The sequence below is a fragment of the Vanellus vanellus genome (genome assembly GCF_965231255.1).
Source record: "Vanellus vanellus genome assembly, chromosome: 30".
Classification (NCBI taxonomy): domain Eukaryota; kingdom Metazoa; phylum Chordata; class Aves; order Charadriiformes; family Charadriidae; genus Vanellus; species Vanellus vanellus.
Genome location: NC_138935.1, coordinates 1,246,265 through 1,265,810, shown reverse-complemented (window position 1 = coordinate 1,265,810; position 19,546 = coordinate 1,246,265). Strand labels below are relative to the sequence as shown.

At 50.9% G+C, this 19,546-nt stretch overlaps 2 protein-coding genes across 3 annotated transcripts in view; both read left to right on the top strand.

The window, feature by feature from the left end:
* UBL5 (ubiquitin like 5) overlaps positions 1–4,792 on the top strand; it is a 114,875-nt gene extending 110,083 nt beyond the window's left edge. The window contains exons 1-5 of one of the 2 annotated variants that reach the window (XM_082496673.1): positions 3,863–3,923; positions 4,050–4,111; positions 4,212–4,295; positions 4,428–4,465; positions 4,586–4,792. In XM_082496673.1, coding sequence (XP_082352799.1) covers positions 4,056–4,111; positions 4,212–4,295; positions 4,428–4,465; positions 4,586–4,629 — 222 coding nt within the window. In that variant the 5' untranslated portion in view covers positions 3,863–3,923; positions 4,050–4,055 and the 3' untranslated portion in view covers positions 4,630–4,792. Of the gene's footprint in view, positions 1–3,862; positions 3,924–4,048; positions 4,112–4,211; positions 4,296–4,427; positions 4,466–4,585 lie in introns of those variants that run through there. The other variant, XM_082496674.1, reaches the window with a different exon arrangement.
* Positions 4,793–5,106: 314 nt separating this feature from the next.
* PIN1 (peptidylprolyl cis/trans isomerase, NIMA-interacting 1) lies at positions 5,107–19,140 on the top strand. Its single transcript, XM_082496670.1, has 4 exons — positions 5,107–5,205; positions 7,017–7,217; positions 14,135–14,245; positions 17,734–19,140. Exons 1-4 carry the CDS (start codon positions 5,148–5,150, stop codon positions 17,841–17,843), a joined length of 480 nt encoding a protein of 159 aa, XP_082352796.1. The 5' UTR covers positions 5,107–5,147; the 3' UTR covers positions 17,844–19,140.
* The last annotated feature ends 406 nt before the right edge of the window (positions 19,141–19,546 follow it).

Below are 19,546 nucleotides of genomic sequence, written 5' to 3'. Positions count from 1 at the left end.
GACGGATTTTTGCTGGTTTTAATTTTCCCTTTTGCTGTTTTACCTTCGCTCTCCGAGCCCAGAGAGTGCTGGGACAGGGAGTGCTGGAAGTTTTAATAAACGCTAATTACTCCCGCGTAAATCTCCCGGCCTGCGATAAACACGTAGCGGCGGTTATTAAGCCAGCAGCCTTGGGATGCGTTCCAAAGCAGAGCTGGGGCGTTTTACCGCTGTTTATTTGCCCCAAAGCCCCACTGAGGTGGTGTGGAGGATCAGAAAGGAGGCCAGGGCACAAAGACCCGTTAACGAGATGCGCAGCAACCAGGATTTCATCACAGCAGGGAGGTCACTGCCATCCAGGTCTGTCCGAAACCGAAGGGGTTATCGCATAAACCGAAAGGAGGGTGAAGTTGGGGGGGTGGCGGTGGTGTGAAACCAGCCGGACCTCCGGGCTGAGCCCAGAAAAGGCTCTGTTGGGACATTAATCCTCCCGCTGTGCTTCCCAGAGGGATGCTCTTGTCCCAAGGGGAGGGGAAGAAAAACCACCAGTGAGCAACAGTGGGAAACATCATGTCACCTCCCTGGAGCAGGGAGGGGGGGGGACGCAAACAATGTGGGGGAACTCCCTCCAGGAGGGAATCGGGGCATTGAGGCTCCAGGATTTGGGGCCCGTGTTTGTAATTCTACTCGTTTCCGTGCCGCGAGGGGAAAAGCTTTGCGAGGCCGGAAGGGTTGACTAAAGCGGGAGATGAAATCGATGGGTTGATTAAAGTGGGAGACGAATCGATGGGTCTGCCCCGAGGGAGCCCCGTGCCAAGCGCTGGAGCGCCACAGCCGGGTTAACGTGCTGACGCGATGTCCCCGCTTGTACCCTCCTCCCAGGACAGCAGCTCCTCAGCTGTTAACACCCGAGGACGCTGATCGGTCTACAAAAACTGCCCCGTTTCTTTATTTTAACAAAGACATTAATTCAGTTAAAACTGTGCAGCGTGAGAAAACAGAAATCAAAAGCGTTTTTATTTAATAAACACAGTATTGAGTTAAAAACATCCTTGGCTGACTCAAGGACTGAAGAATAGCAAAGTCACAACACTCAGCGTCGGTTATCTCATGTTATGACAGTCTGGGAAAGAGGATGCAGCAATGAAGGGCGATGGGGAACCGTGGCTGCTCCCAGGAAAACCCAGAGGTAAGAGCAGCCCCATCGCCGCGCAAATGCGACATGAGGCTCTTGGGACTGGGCGTTCCGGACCGAAAACCTTCCTGAAAAGTAACTTGAACTGCATTTAAAGGGAAATAAAAGCAAAGATGACATCCCAGACTTGAAAATGCTCGCTGTCTGGACAGATGGCCTGAGCTCTTCCACAAAAACAGCAGCTCTGGCCCATGTCGCTGGGGTATTTCTTCCCCGGCAGCGTTTGGCGGTTTAGCAATCGGAGTTAAATATTAACTGGAAGTTTGGGGTTTGGGCTGCCAGATTGTGTTTTCAGCAGCAGGAGGGCACCTCGCTTCACTCCATGAATCCTGTGCTCGTTAAGGCGCTGCCTGATGTTTGGCGGTGGGGGAAGAGGAGCGGGTAGAGGTTAAACTTGTAGCCCGTCAGCGGGGTTCCCAAAGGCTGGGTACTCCCCGGCTTTTCTGTTCCCCTAATTTGTGGAAAAGGGGGGGGGGGGGGGGGGTGGATCCGACCAAAGGCAAAGATCCCAACAAGCCATTTTACGTGACCCACTTACTGGTTTAGCCCCAACAGAAATTTTGCTCCCAAAAATGTGTATAGCAGCTTCCCCTCTCCACCCAAAAAAACAGGCTTTACCCAAAAAGGAGTGCTTGAGGCACAGTAATGAGGGGCAAAAGCCCTACGGGTTGGGGCCCTGTGTCAGAGAGCGCAGGAAAAGCCGCAGTGGAGCAAACTCGCCTGAATTTTATTGATGGCTCTATTTTTAAGGTAAGTCCTGCCTAATCTGAGGTGCCTCAGCTGGGGCAGCACTTGGCACAAAGCAATAACGGCCCCAAGGGAATTATTACCGCGGAGCTTAAGGCACAGCACCTCCAGGTGCCACAGGGCTCCCGAAGAAGCCAGACCTGCGCTTGTCAGGAAGCGAGCATCGCTCATCTTCGGGAACCGGAGATGTTTCGCGTGTCGGTGATGTCGCAGTAGCAGAGCATGAGGCACTGCAGGTGCAGAGACACTCTAGGAAACCCTCGATCTGTTGCGCGGTGGGTGCCAAAAAGGTTGAGGATCTTCAGACATGCAGCAGATGATCATTGGAAAACTCAACGATGTTGTGGCTTCATGGTGGAGCTGCAGAACCAGAGGTTGGGGATTCCACAGCAACTCTGCTCCAGCGTGGTGAGGGAAGGGGGGACGCTCTCATAGGGGATGTGGCGAAGCTCCATCTTTGGCAGGGACAGTTAGTGGAGCTGGGGATGGCGCTCCCCGAGGGTGGCCAGCGCCTCCGGGGAGAGGAGCCGCTGCAGGCAGCCGGTGCGGATCTTGCCCTGCGGCTGCAGCGTCCACAGGCTGTCACGGAAATGCCGTTGCACCAGGGCCCCCAGGATCCAGGCGGTGAGCTGGGGGCAAGAAAGAAACTGGTCCCGTTCCCAAGGGGTGGCACCTCCAGTCCCCTGCCTGCAGTGGGGCGAATTCCCCCCCCCCATCTCAGCCCTGTGCCTGCAGTGGGGCGATTACACACACATCCCCCACCACCCCCAGTTTCAGCTGGGAAAGAGTTAATTTTCCTTCTGTTGATGGTGTGAAAGGAATGTCAATGATATCTACTGTTTTGAGCTGTTGCAAAGTGATGTTTACGCTATTCAAGGACTTTTTTTCAGCTTCCCATAGAAGCACAGACAGAACATGGAACATCCAAAGGAATATTCCACACCACAGGCGCCAGGCTCAGTACATAAAGGGGGGGGGGGGTGATTTGGGGAGGGGGCGATCCGCCATCCCTGCTTGGGAAGGTGCCAATCCACCGGGCAGTGAGAGCATCCCATGTCATTATTGTTATTTTTCCTTTTCTGTTATTGTTTCTATTAAACTGCCTTCATCTCAACCCAGGAGGTTTTTTTCCCCACTCCACTTCCTCCTGGGGGGGGATGGGGGGTGGGTGTGAGTGAGCACCTGCGTGGTTCTAGTCACTGGTTGGGGTTAAACCACAACAGTGTCACCCACAGTGGGGTGACACCCCCAGCCCTCTGCCTGGAGTGGGGTGAGACACCCCCCAATCCATCTCCTGCCCACAGTGGGGTGAGACACCACCCCAATCCATCCCCTGCCCACAGTAGGGTGACCCCATCCCAGCCCCTTACCCACAATGGGGTGACCTCCCCCACCTACAATGGGGTGATGCCCCCACCCCCCCCAGTCCGTCCCCTGCCTGCAGTGGGGTGACATCCCCCCGATCTGTCCCCTGCCCACAGTGGGGTGACCTCGACCCCTATTCCAGCCCTCTGCCCGCAATGGGGTGACACCCCCCCGGATGTGTCCCCTGCCTATAGTGGGGTGATCTCCCAGCCCTCACCCACAATGGGGTGACGCCCCCCAATCCATCCCCTGCCCGCAATGGGGCGATTCCCCCGCTCCCCGGTGCTGCGAGGCTCTCAGGCGGCCCGTACCGCCTTTTCCAGACCGCCCGGTCCAGCGCCTGCGGGGAGGCCAGAGGCGATCAGCGCCGGGAAGGGGCCGGTACCAGTCGCGGTTCCGGTCCCGGGGGGGTGTAGGGGGGTCCTACCTGCCCTCCCGCAGCCGGTCCCGCACCGGCAGCAGCTCCAGAATCTGCAGCAACGGCTGCAGCTCCGCCTCCGCCATCTTGGCCGCTTCAGCAACAACAAGGCGGAAGCGGGGGGGTTGTTGATGTCCGTCACTTCCGCTTCCGGCTGAGCTCCCGGTAACTTCCGTTTCGCTGCACAGAAGCGGTTGTGGTGGAGTGACGCAGAGCTCGGTGGGTTTAAACGTCTCTCTTTAACCCCCTTAATTACCGATAGCCCCCTCCCGGTGTCTCTTTTCTCTTCCCGGTGCCCCCCCCCCCCCTCCCCCGTTAACTCCCGGTGTGTTTTCCCCCTCTCAGGTCGCCATGATCGAAGTCGTCTGCAACGACCGTTTGGGCAAAAAAGTGCGGGTAAAATGCAAGTATCCCCGGAAAACTGGACTGGGAGGGGCGGGAAGGGGGTGGGGGTGGGGTGTGTGATCCCGGTTCCCCCCTCCCGGTTTTCCTTAACGTCGTCGCCAGCACCGAGGACTCCATCCGCGACCTGAAGAAGCTGATCGCGGCACAAACCGGGACCCGTTGGGATAAAATCGTGCTCAAGAAGTGGTGAGTGGGAACCGGGGGGAGAAGCAGCCTCTGCCCGGGGATGGGGGGGGGGGGAGGGGATGGGGTCCCCCCCATCCCGGGGCGCTGGAAACGGTACCGGCCACCTGATTGCTGTGTTTTCCGTCCCCGCAGGTACACCATCTTCAAGGATCACGTCACGCTGGGCGACTGTATCCTTCTCCGGGCGGCTGTTTTTTTTTGTGTTTGTTTTTATTATTATTATTATTATTAATTTTAACCGTTTTACCCCTGTCCCCCCCCCGCCATTTCTCCTTAACTCCGTCATCCAGATGAGATCCACGACGGGATGAACCTGGAGCTCTACTACCAGTAGCGGCTGATGTTCCCTTCCCGGTTCCCCTCTGGTGCTCTCCTCCCCTCATCTCATTCCCCCTTCCCCTCCCGGTTTTCCCCCAGCTGGCGCCATGTTGAGGCTCTAAACCTGCTGTAGCCGCCCCTGGAGTGTTTATGTGGTTTATAATAAACGTGTCTCTCGAGTCTCTGGTTGCTGTGTGGCTGCGGGGGAGGCGGAGCCGGGGCACCGGGAGCCGCCGAAGCGGGGGCTGGAGCGATGCGCTGCTCTTTCCCTTATGTCGTTTGTCCGCCGGCGGCCACCGTCTCCTCCTGGATCACGTGCCCAGGCCCGCTTCCGGCCTCAATGCGGCCTCCCGCCCGCAGCCAATGAGCGCCAGAAGGGCGGGCGCTTTCGCCAATGAGAGCGTGAGGAGGGTGGGCGCTGTCTTCCCTCTGGCCAATAGAAGGCGGGGAAAGGGCGACTTCGCCCCGCCCCCTTCCCCGCGCCAATGGGGCCGGGCCGGGCGCGGGCGGTGCGGGAGGTGCAGCCGAAGGAAGATGGCGGAGGAAGAGAAGCTGCCCGCGGGTTGGGAGAAGCGTATGAGCCGCAGCTCCGGTACGGCCAGCGGAGGGGCTGGGGGGTTGCTCGCTCCTGGGACGTCGGGTTGGGCCTCTGGGGTCACCGGCGATCCGGCTTGGGCTCGGGTGGGGGTGCGGCCCGGTAGGCCGGACCTGGGCCTCGGCGGGGTGTGAGGGGCCGTGAGCGGAGCCCGGGGCCTGGGGACGGTGGGGTGTGGAGAGCTGGGCTTGGGGCGGGCCCGAGAACCAGGGGGCGCCTGGCTCCGGGGCTGCCGTGCCTGAGGGGCGTCGTGCCCCTGGAGGGGGGGGGGTGGCCTGGGTGGGTGGGCGGGCGGGGGGGAGAGGGGGCAGAGCGGCTTCTGGGACCGTGGTCTGCCAGGGGAACAGTGCGTGGGGCCGGGGGGGGCTGCTCTGAGCAGGTGGAGGGACGCAGGGCAGGGTGGCAGAGCCGAGAGAAGCCGTTTTATAAAAGGCCAGGTCAGAGCGCGGCAGGATGCTTTCGTAGAGTCATTCTGGAATTGCAGAATCCCAGGTTGGAAGGCACCTCAGGGATCATCTGCTCCACCCTTTCTTGGCGAAAGCACGCTCTAGGCAAGATAGACACTTTCCTGGGGAGCTTATTTAATTTTTTTGCTCTCGGTGGGGCTGCGGTGGCTCTGGGAGGGAAGTTGTGTGTCAGGACGGTACCTTTTTTTCACCAGGATTTTGTCCTTTGTTGTGAGAGCTTTTCCAGGCTTAGTGGCTCAAAAGCAGTTTCAAGAAGGTCGTGTTTATCAGCTTGGCTGTTCTGCTGGTTTGTTTGAGGTGGGAACGATGAGGCCAAGAGAGAAGAGGGGCCCGTGTGAGCCCTTTTTTGGAAGAAATACCATAGGTGAAGCATCCTGGAGGCAGGGAGCTCAGTGGCTGTCTGGAGTTCAAGCTCCGGGCTGTTGGTTGGGATTGCAACTGGGAAATCGAGGCATTTGCTGCTAGGTCGTAGCCTGCAGCTGTACAGCTCTGCTGTCGCAATCCTTTGATTTGGTTTCCTTGGCTTTTTTTCTTGAGTCTAGTCTGCTCCCAGCTTGAGTGGAGAGCTTTGGGTGAATGATTCGCTAGAAGAAAGCAGAAGTTGTCTCGATCAGTGCCGTGGGTTGTCTCACACATAGCTCTGAGCACTGGAAGGCCTTTGAGCAGGAGAATTACCTGGCTTTAATGCTGAATGTGTCAAGAGGTGACTTCACAGGAGCTTCGTTTTCTGCTGCCTGGGGAAACCGTGGGTATCTTGTGCAGGAAGGTCTTATTTTCTGGTAGAAGAAAGGTGATTTTTGGAAGAAAACATCTGTGCAATTCAAAGATGGGATCTTTGCTAACAGTAACTCACCATGTTCACTGTGGGATGTGCTTGACAGAGAGGCTTTGCACTGTTTCACCCTTGTAGCTAGGGCTAGAGAGTGAAACGCAATCTTATCTCCAGGCCAGAAATTCGGCAGCAGCCGGGCGTTGCCTGGGGCTGTTTGCGTTGCCTGGGGGTGTTTGTGGTTTCTGACGGTTTCAGTGGGTGTTTTGTTGCTGCTCTGTTTGAGTGTGCTGAGTTGGAAAGGCGGCTGGAGCCCGCTTCTGCACGGGGCTGTTGCCTTGACGAAAGGCGCTTCCTGACGGAAACGCTTGCGTTGGAAATTGTGTGGAGTTGTAAAGTCGTGTTTCCTACCTCGTGTGTTTGAGCTGATTGTGTGGAGGTGGCCTAGCACTCGCAGAAATCCGGTCTTCTGTGCCTGTGGGGCCACGAAGCTCGTTCTTGGGGTCGAGAAGCTCAATCTTGGGGTCTGCCGGGAGCTTTTTTTAACCCCAACCCCCTCTCTCTGTCTGCAGGCCGTGTGTATTACTTCAACCACATCACGAATGCCAGCCAGTGGGAACGGCCCAGCGGCAGCGGGAAGAACGGCCAAGGGGAGCCTAGCAAAGTGCGGTGTTCACATCTCTTGGTGAAACACAACCAGTCCAGAAGACCCTCATCGTGGAGGCAGGAAAAGATCACGCGGACCAAAGATGAGGCACTGGAGCTTATAAATGGCAAGTAAATGCAGGAGAGAGAGAGGGAATATGATACTGTGGAAGGGGAAAAGTCATTTTAAGGCTAGAATTGGACCCTGAGATGAGTGGTTCGGTGTGTCGTGAACTTGCTAAAGCAAAGTTGGGTTTTTTAAGCCAAATAGTTGGAACATGGACTTTCGTGTGGCCCAGCCACTCGGAGAAACAATTTTGCTGTACATAAATTGCGTAAAGATAGGTCCCAGCCCATATGTCTTCCCCTTTGTCTTTGGTTGTTGTTTTATTTTTTTTTTTTATAATGTTACTTAAGAGGTTTGTTGTATTTTCTTTGTAAACGTGTATTTTTATATTAAAAATAAAATTATTTGAAGCTAAAACAAATGTTCTTTAAACATTTCTTTGTATTTAATGTCACCTGACTCCTTGCCCTAATAGCAACTTAGAGTAAGTTCTAATTAACCTCTGCTTGAAATCAAGTTGCTTGTAGGAGGCAATCGACCTCGCCCGAGGCTGTACATGTGACCTTATCGGCTCAGGTTTTTCCCCAAAGTGTTCTGGCTTGTGATCTGGTCTAGGAGCGAGGGCGCTGCATGCTTTCCGCAATAGGTGGTGGTAATCTTTGCAGCCTAGTTTTTTCCTTGCAGCTCTGGCAGTAGAATCGAATTGATGTCGCGTTTCTTTAGCATCGAGGTTTTTTGATCTTACAGGAGCAGGTTTGGCTCTTCCTGCTGGCTTTTACCTCTTAGGAGAAGGAATTTGGGGGGGGTTGGGGTGAGGTTTAAATCAGTCCCGCTGATTAATTGATGAAACAGAGACCACGCTCTTTAGTGGGCAGCTTTGTCTTTTCTGGCGGTGAGGTCGCAAAGCTGCGAGCGCATGGATATGTGCTGTGGTCTTGGGGCTGTCTTATCTTTCATGGCTTCAGCAATGAGGGAGGGAAGATAGCGAGGGTGTTTTGGCTACTGCCTCCGTCCTACCTAACAATAAATGTAAGGACTTTCTTATTTGAAAGCCCCGGAAGGGGGAAATGTCTTTGCTGAATGACTTGAAGCACCGAGGCAGCGACCAGCAGGTGGTATCTGCTCACCGCCTTTTGGAAAGGGAGCTTAAATTAACCGGCACAGATGGGAATTTTCTTAGGGAATTGTCTCCTTGGGGTTAGGGTGGCTGAGAAGGCATGACCAAGGGGCAATAAAGCGGGATGCGCGCCTAGTGTGGATATCTGTGCCAAGGGAGTTGAGACTGGTCTAAAGATGATGATAATAATAATACCACCACCATAATGTTTCAGCTGAGCTGCAAATTCCTCTTCCCTCTTCCCTCTTCCCTCTTCCCTCTTCCCTCTTCCCTCTTCCCTCTTCCCTCTTCCCTCTTCCCTCTTCCCTCTTCCCTCTTCCCTCTTCCCTCTTCCCTCTTCCCTCTTCCCTCTTCCCTCTTCCCTCTTCCCTCTTCCCTCTTCCCTCTTCCCTCTTCCCTCTTCCCTCTTCCCTCTTCCCTCTTCCCTCTTCCCTCTTCCCTCATTTTTTTTTTTTTTTTTTTAAAATAAAACTGTTTTAGACCCATCTCTTGGGAGTGGTGTTCATCAGAAGGCCAGCGCAGAGCTTTCTACAGATCAGAGGTTAAATGGGGCACGATGGTGGCCTGTTTTAAGCAGGCGTTGGCGAACGTGGATCTTTGTGAGAAGGAATCACTTATGTTTTTAGAAGGGAAAGTTGTCTTATTATTCCTAAAGAGGTATTTCAGGAGCTTGTGGCCAGGTAGGCTTTTTGATACGTAGATATTCCGTAAACTGGTGGTCTTGAGAAGCCCGAATAATGTTATTTGGACTCAACAATTCTTGTCATTCTTACTTCGTATGGGTGCTTTTCTTTGCCGCGCTGCAGTTCTTTGCTACTTGGTAAGGTGAAGGAAAGAAACAGCTTAAACTTTCCTTGGCTCAAAAGAATGAGATTAACCTTGACAGCCTCAGAGCCTTCTCGCTATCAAATATCTCTTTCTGTTTCATAATCTCTCTGTGGTGTCTGAAGAGGAAAGAGTCGTGATTAAAACTTACTTCATGTAAATACCCTTCTTATCTTCTCGGTAAAGGCCATTAGGGAATTAATTCCTGCGATGGGAATACCATCGTCCAAAAAAAAAACAAACCAACCCCATCAACCACCTTTCTCTCCCCGTTTGTCCCTAATAAATGCTATTCCTGGGAAAGTCATAGGGAGCATCAGCTTATGCTTAATTATTTTGTGGTGGCTTCTTGAAAATTACTGCAAGTTTCTAGAACAGCTGAAACTTCCTGGGAGGACGCACGGCTGAGCTCCGCTCCGGCTGCTGCCACTCGGGCATCGATGAGCCGCTCTGCGCAGATGTACTGTACCTGGTGAATGTAATTATAGCGTAGAATTGCCTAAGTAGGTCTCTGGGGAGGGATTTGTTTGACAGGCACGGTACCGCACATTCTCATGTTTTGTTTGGAGATCGGTTATGGCTGAGAGATCTCCTTCCGAATCTCGCCCCGGCGTTAAGGCTTTTATGCAATAAAAAAGCCGAGAAAGAAATTTGATTAGGGAGCTCTTTGTTCCCACAGGAGAGGGGACGATACTAAAGATAAATGTTTTCCGTAGGTGAACTTGACTGATGTCAAATATTCCGTTTGATGGTTTTTCTCCGGTAATAAGGGCGGAGAGTCGAGAGCGCTGGAGGGGTGCGTCGTCTGTGAATGGTTTTTAATCCATTAAAAACGTCGCAGAGGGGGATTAAATGCAGGTCTAGCTCTCCTGTTGTGTTCCAGCAGCAGCTGGCGGACTCGGCTCACACCGGGTGCTTTTCTGACAGGTGATAATGTCACGGGGAATGTGGGACCCGAAAGAAATTTTGGAGTTGGGCCTGACCCTGATATTAACGGTAGCGAAACCTCGTCGCCCCCTCTGCAGGCTTTCTCAGGAGCCCTTGAAGAGGCAGTTAGGGTTCTGCCTGAATCTGCTGCGAAGGTTTCCCCCTCCCCCCCCCGCCCCATCTCTGCTCTGATGTGTAGAAACCCAGTTTCCAGCCAAATACCGCTCATGATCAGTTTCTGCCCGTTGTTTCTTGCGCTAGTGTTGTTCAATTACTTAATTAAATTTAATTTCTTCCTGACTTTGACCTCTCAGTGGATTTAGAGAGCCCTGCTCTTTACCAGCCTGGTTTTGGACGCTGAGCCAACCAGGCTTTTATTTTCTGGTAATGTAGGTCATCCCTTCTGCTGTTTCTACTCTTAGCCCTCCTTTGCACTTCAGTTTCGATTAATCTTTCTTGAGCCTGGGTTCATCGCGGTGTGCGATATTCCAGCTTAGCCTTCTACTGTGGCGTTTCCTCCTGCCCTTCTCTCTGCTGAGGATATCGCCACTTCAGTGCCGTGTTTCTCGCTCTTAAAGTCAGACTGCCTGTTTCGGGGTTAATTTGTAATTCCGCGTTTACGTCCTTCTCTTTCCGATCAAGCTCTCTGCATACAGCAGATTATTTTATTTTATTTATTTTTTTTTTTTTTTTTGGTTGCGTGTGTAAATCCGCGGGCGGGTTCACTCGATGTCGTTGGATCTTGCTTGGTCGTTTGGGTCACGTTTAATATTCTGATCCTCCTCTCTTCTGACTGTGTTTCCCCACCCCCCAGCTTGTTATTTGCGTGCTTTGTTAGCATACCCCTGTTTCTTATTGCAGAATCAGCTAGGATCCGTCCCAAAGTTCTGTCCCCAAAAGCTTCTCTTCCCTAATACTCCCCATTCCAGCATGATCCGTTGCCATTCTTCATCCTTCTCTTTTTGCGCTAATCTCCCTATTATTCGATTTCACTTACGCCTGGAGGTTTTTAGGGGCGGTTTATTAAAAGCTGGACAGTACCTAATCTGCATAATTTGTTCTAAATGGCTGAGATCATCTGGGGAAAAGGCTCATTAATGCCGCTTTGCAAAAGCCAAAGTTTAGAGGCGAGGTGCGGGTGTCTTGTGCTGGTAGAGGTGGCCGGAAAGAACCCCTTCGGCTTTCGGAAAGCCTTAGGCTTTATCCAGGAATACTCTCATCTTGCTGACAGGCAGATTTTGCTCTCAGGCTGATGACTGGCATCAAATTAGGAGGTTTTAATAACTAAATTCTATTCGATGTGTGGTTGACTGGTTTGCTCTGCATGCTTGTGAAACTCTTAACCCCTGGGAACCTGCTGATGTGACCAGGGCAGGCAGTTTAGGATAGAAATATAAACCCTCCAATCCTTAATTTGGATGTTTTATTCCTTTAACGTCAGTATATATCTTAAAGTTGTAATTCCTGACGCTTCTGGCTGTGATGTGTGACGGGTACTTGCTGGGGAGTGGCACCTCTGTACAGTTGGATACGTATTTATGGTGGTGCAAATATGTATTTTTAGGATAAACTCTGTTTTGTCCGCGAGTAGGCTGTTTGTGCTCAAGCAGCTTATTTTAATAGGATGAACCAGTATCGGTCTCTTTCTGAAAACTCGAATGCCGTGAACTCTCTTCCACCCGGATAAATAATCCCTTTTCCCTTTTTGATGCGGGATAAAGAGCTGTTGCCTTAAGTTTTGTAGAGTTTCAGATTTTCACCTAGACTTTCTCCACCCGTTTGCGTGCGCTCTGAGCAGCAGGTGGGATGGATGGGTGGAATCTCGGAATCTCACTTAGGTGACAAATGCCGGCGTTTTCCGTTAACGCAGGTTCTGCCCGTCGGGAATAAAGATAACTTTCTGTGGCTTTTGAATTGTATTCAGGACACCTGTTTAAAAAGGAGGGAAAAAAAAAAAAAAAAGAAATTCTAGAACAAGAGGTGATCAGTCCCCTATTCCCGTTTTTTTTTTGGTAGCTTTCCCTCCCAGCCTGTCTGGCTGGAAAAACAAACTGAGCTGTGCTGAACACCTTGCTGAATTCCAAGGATTTAGGCTAATGGCAGCTCATTTAAAGAGACGACTGAATTGGGGAGGAGAAGCGGGCTGTAGGGTAGAAGACTAAGCTGAAGACTTCAAATCCCTTCGTTTTGGCCTTGCAAGAGTTAAACTGCCGTAAAGGGGTTCACTCAAAAATTGCTACCCTGTTTTTTTGTTGCTGCGGGATACGTCAACTCCGAAGAGGCAGCCTCCGGTCTGTCATTAAGGAATATTTTCTTACCTGCCCCCAGCCCTCCTAGGTGTTTCCTCAGGTGCATACAAGCATATAGCGTTAAAATGAGCTGGAAAATACTTATTTCCTCATCCTTTTGCATCAGAAACCGCCCTCTTCCTTTTGTGAGAGCATCTCTCCAAGTAATAAAGCGTAGCTCTTGCATTACCTGCCTGGCCCTTTTTTGGGTAGGGATCTTCCACTGCTTGCGGTGGGAATAAACTATGTTCAGCCCAATTTTATGTATTATTTTTAAAGGTTTATCCAGCAAAGTGCAGACTCTTTATCCGTGCAAGCTACAGGGCTTACGTGGGGGTGACCTGAAATAGGAAATTTGGTTATTGAAACCAGGAGACTTCATAGCAACGTTTCTTCTCTCTTGATTTCTCTGGTTCTTTTCTCTTGATTTCTCTGTTAAAGCAAACATTTTCTCTTGATTTCTCTGGTTCTTTTCTCTTGATTTCTCTGTTAAAGGAAATCAGCCGCTGCTCAGCGTTTCTTTTTGAAGGTGGAAGAGTGCATCGTCTAAAACGGAGGATGGTCAGGCCTTGCCCAATTCTTTCAAGAGCTGACGGGAGGTTTCTGGAAAGAGGGATTTAAAAATCAAACGAACCTCTAGTGAGAAATAAGCGTAGCTGGATTTCCCCTGGTTCGGAGAGTTGCTTTGGGTTGGAAGCTGGAGCATCGTTTTGGGGCTGTTCTTCGGGGCCGGTGTGGGTGGATTCCTCTGGGAGATGCTCCCTTGCTTAAAATAAATGGATGAATTATTATTTTTTTTTTTTTTTTGCAATGTAATTTTGTCTTAATTCATCCCTTGGCGGCGCAAAGCGCAGAAGGCAAACCCCCTCTGGCAGGAGCAGCCTTCGAGTCCGCCGTCCGCCGCCGTCCTCCCGCAGGAAAAGTTTCTTCCCAACTGGCGCTAAATCGCGTTTTGGTGATGGGTGGCTGCAAGTCGGAGCAGCGGCGGTTTGGGATTTGGATTAGTGGTTACGCTCCTCTTAACAAAGGAGCCGAAGCTGGTCGAGTTGCGTGAAACCGCGCGGGATTTTTTTTTCCTCGCCCTCTTGAGAATCCCTGAAAATCTGCCCCGCGCGGTGTTAAGGGACGTGTCAGCGGCGCTTGTGCTTCGCTCAGCTCCGAGAGCCGTCGGTCTCCGCAATTAGCAGCTCCGCGATCGCGTTATCAAGCTGTTGACGGGAAAATGTGATCCATCTCCTGGGTTTTCTTCTTATGAGCTGGTGGGAGGGGGTTTCCGCTGGTCCAGAAAGATTCAGCACGGCGAGGCAGCGCTCTCGGTTGAGACGGCGAATATTTCTTAACTGACCTTTTAAAAAGCGCTCTTGACAAATAATTCGCTCCTTGGGGATTCTTCCTGCTCATTCTCCTACCGAGGTGAGCCCTTCTGAAATCAAAAGCTCATCTGTTTTGAGGCCAAATAATAAATCCCCACACTTCAGTAGGCGGAATCACCTTTTTTCTTTTTATTTAATAGAAGCTTAAATAGAAATGGGCCACGGCGCAAGGGTGGAAACGTGCTTGGGGAAAAAAAAAAAAAACAAACACAAAAAAACCCAAAAAAAAACCAACCCAAACTGAGACAAGTGCTTTTGGGGTGTTACAAAAGTTTAGTTTTGGCTCTGAATTCATTCAGGAGGTTTGAAAGCCCTTTTTTTAGTTGTTTGTGCCTTTCTTGCTGCGGGATGTAAAGCTTAAGGTGGGTTTGGGGCTGGTTTTTTTTGTTTTTTTTTTTTCCCCTCCATTTTTTCCCTCCCCTGACTGAATTATTCCCTGTATTTACAGGCTACATCCAGAAGATAAAATCGGGAGAAGAGGATTTTGAATCTCTGGCTTCCCAGTTTAGCGACTGCAGCTCGGCAAAAGCGGGAGGCGATCTGGGCGCGTTCGGAAGAGGTGAGTCGAGCTCTGCCTGGCAGCGCGAACGCCGGATCGAGATTCCAGGGCTGATGCTGATCTTCTTGGCAGGATGGAGGTGTGTGGGGGGGGTTTGTTTAATAACGCACCCCGCTGCTGGGGGAACGAACGCGAGAGCGGATTTATATGCTAGGCGACACGCTGTGCGGGAAATGTAGTTTGATGCCTGGGAGTTAAACCAATTAGGGACGCGACTTTAATATTATTCTAGGCAGAGAGGCGATGTTGCGCAAAAGCCCTTCGTGAAATTGGCTTTTCCCTCTGGAAAAGGATTTTCCGGCTAGGCTGAATGGGAACCCAGTTGCAGGGCGTAATGAGCCATGAGTAAGGAGGAAGCGGATAAGGCTTGCTAACGGGGCGCCGGATAAGTGATTTGGCCTTCTAATCGTCAATGAGAAAGCCATTAGCAAGCGGAGGCAGCAAGAACAATTCGCAGCCCACCCAAATAACGTTGCTGGTGAGAGATTTTTGTTACAAGATTATCGACCAGCGCAGTGAGGGAGCGACAACGGGAAGCTCGCGGATGCTTCCTCGTTAATGAGATTGGCTGGTGTGGGAGGGAGGATCTTTGGGGTGGGGAAGTGTAACGTCGAAACCTCTTTTGCTTTATCTTACCGATGCTTTTTGCAGTGATTTCCACTAGGAGGAAAACAGGCAGCGATGATGTCATGAGTACAGCTACAAAAATCAAGGAATAAACCAAAAATCTTTTTATAACGAGGGTGTCCGTGCATATTTGGTTTGAAGAGGGTCAAGAAAGCTGCTTGCTAGGCAGAGAGAACGCTGTATTTCTGGTTATAATCTGTGCCCCAAAGTCGTAGGGACTTGCAGCCGTCCCAGAGGAAGATCCGTAGCGAGAGCTGCCCGCGGCTGAAACGGTGAGCGGCAGTCCGGCGTGTCGTTTTAATGGAAGTGTTTTTCCTAAGCTCACGCCACGGGGTTGCTGGACTGAAGCCTTCAGAAGCTCATCTCGGGCTTGTACAGATTTTGCAGGAGTGTTTGTTGTTTTGGGGTTGTTTTGGGGTTGTTTTGGCACTCGTTCGGCCCCTGCTAGCTGAAACCCACCCAGCTTTGGCAGCTGAAACTCTATTTCAAATGTAGTTTGAAGTGGTTCCCCCTCTCCTCCCCCCCCAAAAAATACTGTTTTTAATCACTGCTCCTTTTTTAGGGTGCAGCGTTGCCACCATTCAGCAACAGTTGCTTCCTCAAATAGATCCTTTCAGGCAGCGATATTTTATTGTATATAATAAAACATTTTGGGGTGCTGTGGCTGCTATTTTGGGTTCCGTGGAAACTCGCCTCGTTGTGCTCTTTGGTAGGGAAAGAGATTGATTTTTTTAATTGGGGTTGTTTGTTTTTGTTTTGATTTTTTTTTTTTTTTCTGGCTGCACCAAAGCGTAAAGAAATGTCGCAAGAGCCGGTTTCCCACTAGATGGCATTGGAACCACGCGTGGTGGCCGAACCCCTGCGCTGTCACCCCATCCCCCTCTCTGCCGTTTTTTTTATTTTATTTTATTTTATTTTATTTTACTGGGCTGAAAATGTAATTTGTTGGAACTTGGAGCAGTGGTTACTTCGGAGGTGAAGTTATTAAAACATTTCAATTTGTCTTCCCGAAACCCTTCAAATGAGTCATGTTTCTGCTGGAGGAAGACTGCGCTGTGGTGTGGCGGCGAGGCTGTTACCTCATCTGAAGGAAAGATTTCGGGTCCTAGTGGAAAATAACCAAAAAAATTCAGGTGACGAGGCAGGTCTGCCTGACAGTGACTGACACTGGCTCTTGTAACTGGAGCTTGCGAGCCAGGCAAGCTGCTTGCCTCCCCTGGCAATTAATCTAAATGCTGAAACGAGAGAAGCGAAATGCTGGAAAGCCGCGTGCGTCAGGTCACTCCGGTAATAAAACACTTTTTGGGGAAGGGGAAAATAGCAAACTGAAGGTTTTACTGATCCCGAAAGGGAGGAATCGAGCATCTTTTGGGGTGTCTAACCGCCTTGGCTGGAGAAAAGGGTAGGGATGGATGGAGGTCCTAAAGTAAAACGTAAATTGTGGAGATGCTCCTGAAAGGGAGGAATCCTGAAAGGGAGGAATCCTGAAAGGGAGGAATCGGGCATCTTTTGGGGTGTCTAACCACCTTGGCTGGAGAAAAGGGTAGGGATGGATGGAGGTACTAAAGTAAAACGTAAATTGTGGAGATGCTGCTGAAAGGGAGGAATCCTGAAAGGGAGGAATCGAGCATCTTTTGGGGTGTCTAACCGCCTTGGCTGGAGAAAAGGGTAGGGATGGATGGAAGTCCTAAAGTAAAACGTAAATTCTGGAGATGCCGCCGGGCTAGATGCGATGCACGGGGGCTGTGTGGTCTTCGAAGGGGCCGGGAAGGTGTAGCTTTTGCAGAGAGATGAGTATATCGCTGCAGTGCCTGCCGCTGGGCTGCCCACAAGCTTTCTGCAGCCCCCTCCTGACGTGCTGCGGAGTCCGAAGCCACAGCGCCGCCTTGGAGCTTGGAGGCGAGCCTCATAAATTCATGTTGGGTTTTTGGCAAGACGCTGGGCTGTACATCACCTCGGGCGTCTCGAGGCAAGCTTTGCGGGCGCAGTCAGCGCTGAGAGCAGAGAGGAAAGGTTCCCTCTGTGCCTGGGGGACCGTCGCCTCCTGGCCTTGCCTCGCAGGCATCTTGTCCTTCTGCTGAAGCTTTTGCTGAGAGTCTCCAGTGAGACTTTGACCTGTTGGTAACGGTAAAACCTCATTGTTTCGGCTGGGGCGGGCAGTTTCTCTGCTCTAACTTTTATCATGGGGAAACTGAGCGACAATGCCACCCCCCTCAGATGCCCCTGCAGCAAGGCTGGGGTCTCTCCTCTTGCCTCGAATTATTCTGGCTGAGCTTATTCCTTCTCCCACCCCCCCTGCAGAGCTGCGGTAGTTCTGCTCATGAATCCTTCCATGGCTTTCCCAAGCCTGGAATTCCTAAACCTCCTGAAATTTGGTGACTTGGAGACCGGAGCCTCAAGAGCAATCCTTATCTAGGTCATGACATTATCCACGTTTGCCTCGTAAATTATTTAGCGCAGCTTGTAATGCACACCGCCTCCACCCCCCCTGTGTACCTGGAGGGCACACGAGACTGGAAGACGAACATCCACTTGTGCCAGTGAGTCTGCAGAACAGATTTCCTCTGCCTTTTGGGTCTGCAGCTCTCCAAGCATCTTTCCTTGCTGCAGCGAATGTCTGTAGGATCTGAACAAACCCCCTTCTTTAAAAAAGAAGAAAAAGTCTGTGTACGTGCACGTGTGAATGAGTTGTTTTGAATCATCTTCTGGGAGTAAGATGAAAACAAACACCCCCTGTAAGTTACTAATTGGTGACTTTGTTGTTTGCCTGGAAGCTGTCTTCATTTGAGGCTTGCTTGCTCGGAAAGATCTGCCGTTCGCTGCCGAGCTTAATTGAACTTTCTGGTGTCTGCTCTCCGCAGGTCAGATGCAGAAACCTTTTGAAGATGCCTCGTTTGCGCTGAGGGCTGGCGAGATGAGCGGACCAGTTTTCACAGAATCAGGGATCCACATCATCCTACGCACGGAGTGAAGTGCCTTGGTGACACGTAGAAAGGAAAGGGCGAGGGGAAGAAAGGAAAAAAAAAAAAAACAAAACAACGAAACAAAACAAACAACGAAACCTACTCCAACCCTGCACTCTCCCAAACGAACTTCATATCCAGTTTAAAAAACAAAACAAAACAAAAAAAAAAAAAGCTCATTTCATATCTCAATATCTTCTGTGGCACCTGACCCAATGTTTTTCACCTGCAGAGATGCATGGTTAGCCAAGGGTGAGAGCACGATCGAAATAAGACAGTAGCATCTTTCGTAAGCAGAGAGAACGTTAAAACCAACATTTCTGGCATGCCACGGCTGCTTGAGTTGTATTGACATGTCTCCTAGGCCCAGGAATTGTCAATGCTAAAGGTCACACTTCAGCGCTTCCCACATCCCACCCCCCCCCTCCCCCTCCCCGTCTGTAGACGCAGAGTATTTATTGCAGCGCAGCGCTGACGGTGGCGAAGCTGACGCGTGAACTCTGGTGCTATGACGGGATTGAACTCCCCAACCCTCTGCATGACCCGTTTAAACGCATTTTTAACCCGAACGAAGGGTATTCGCTCCGGCAGCCCGCTCCGTTGGTTTGTAGAGCTGATTTACTAAAGCCATTCGTAAATTGACCGTGAGAATATCGAACGCTGAGCCAGCTTAGCATGGGGCGCCCATCCCTCCGTCTCCGTCCGTAGCTTCCCTTAACGCAGCCGTCTCGGCGAGGATCGTCCCTCTGTCCCGTCACGCGGTGGCACCGGGAGCTCTCTCCGCTCCTGCCATTGCTTCGACTCCTAAAAACTTGAAGATGCCTTTTGGGTTCTGAAGGCAAACGAGAGAGGCTAACGGCCAGTAGTTCCCACTGCAGGAAGATCAGTAGCCAGCCTGAGCTGTGTAGCGGTACGTAGGACGCCGTGTGCTTCCCATTCCAGCCTGAAGTCACTCCATTACTTAGACAACGACAGTGCCATTCTGTAGGGGCGAACTGTATTGTGGATTTTCAGTTTTAGCTAGAAGGCTGTTTTGGGGGGGGTGGGGTTCTTTTTTTTTTTTTTTTTTTTCTTTTCTTTTTTTTTTTTTTTCCTCTCTCTCCAGCTCCTCTCGATCCACTTGTGGTTCAAACACTGTAAGTCGTCGTTTTCCGGTTACACTGCATTGCTTATGTTTAGCGAAATAAAAACGGGGAGGGGGAGGGGGGAAGAAATAAAAAGTAAATCCCAGCTTTGGTCCGATGCAAACCAGCTGTATAGTTCCAGTTCTCTTCAGCAGAAAATAAAGCCCTCTCCAATTAAACATTTCAAGAGCTCTGGTATTGATTATTTCTCCTCCTTTGCCTGTAGAGATCTCGTTGCTTCGTTTAGAACAAACGAAAAAACCTCTGCAGTATGTGCTGAGTTGGCTCTTGCTGGTTTGTTGGTTGTTTTTCTTTTTTTTTTTTTTCCTAAACTCTAAAATGGAAATGTGGCTCGCATGCTATTGAGAAAAACTTCTGCAAATTCGTCTTAAGCTATAAGCTAATGCGCTTCGTTCTCTTTTGTCGGTGGGTTTTCCCGCTTTGCGTCGAGTCGAGGTCTTATTTCCTAAGAACCGCTTAAATCCTGGTACAAGGTATTACTTCGGAGAAGGTAAAAACAAGACTTTTAGTGCCATTTCATAACTACTCTCCTCAATGCTGCGAATTTAGGTGTTCCGTCCGTGGTG

Coding starts and splice junctions, on each gene's coding strand:
- PIN1 (XM_082496670.1), top strand. CDS start 5,148: ATGGCGGAGGAAGAGAAGCTGCCCGCGGGTTGGGAGAAGCGTATGAGC. Junction 7,218..14,134: donor GGCACTGGAGCTTATAAATG/GCAAGTAAATGC, acceptor CTGTATTTACAG/GCTACATCCAGAAGATAAAA. Junction 14,246..17,733: donor TCTGGGCGCGTTCGGAAGAG/GTGAGTCGAGCT, acceptor TGCTCTCCGCAG/GTCAGATGCAGAAACCTTTT.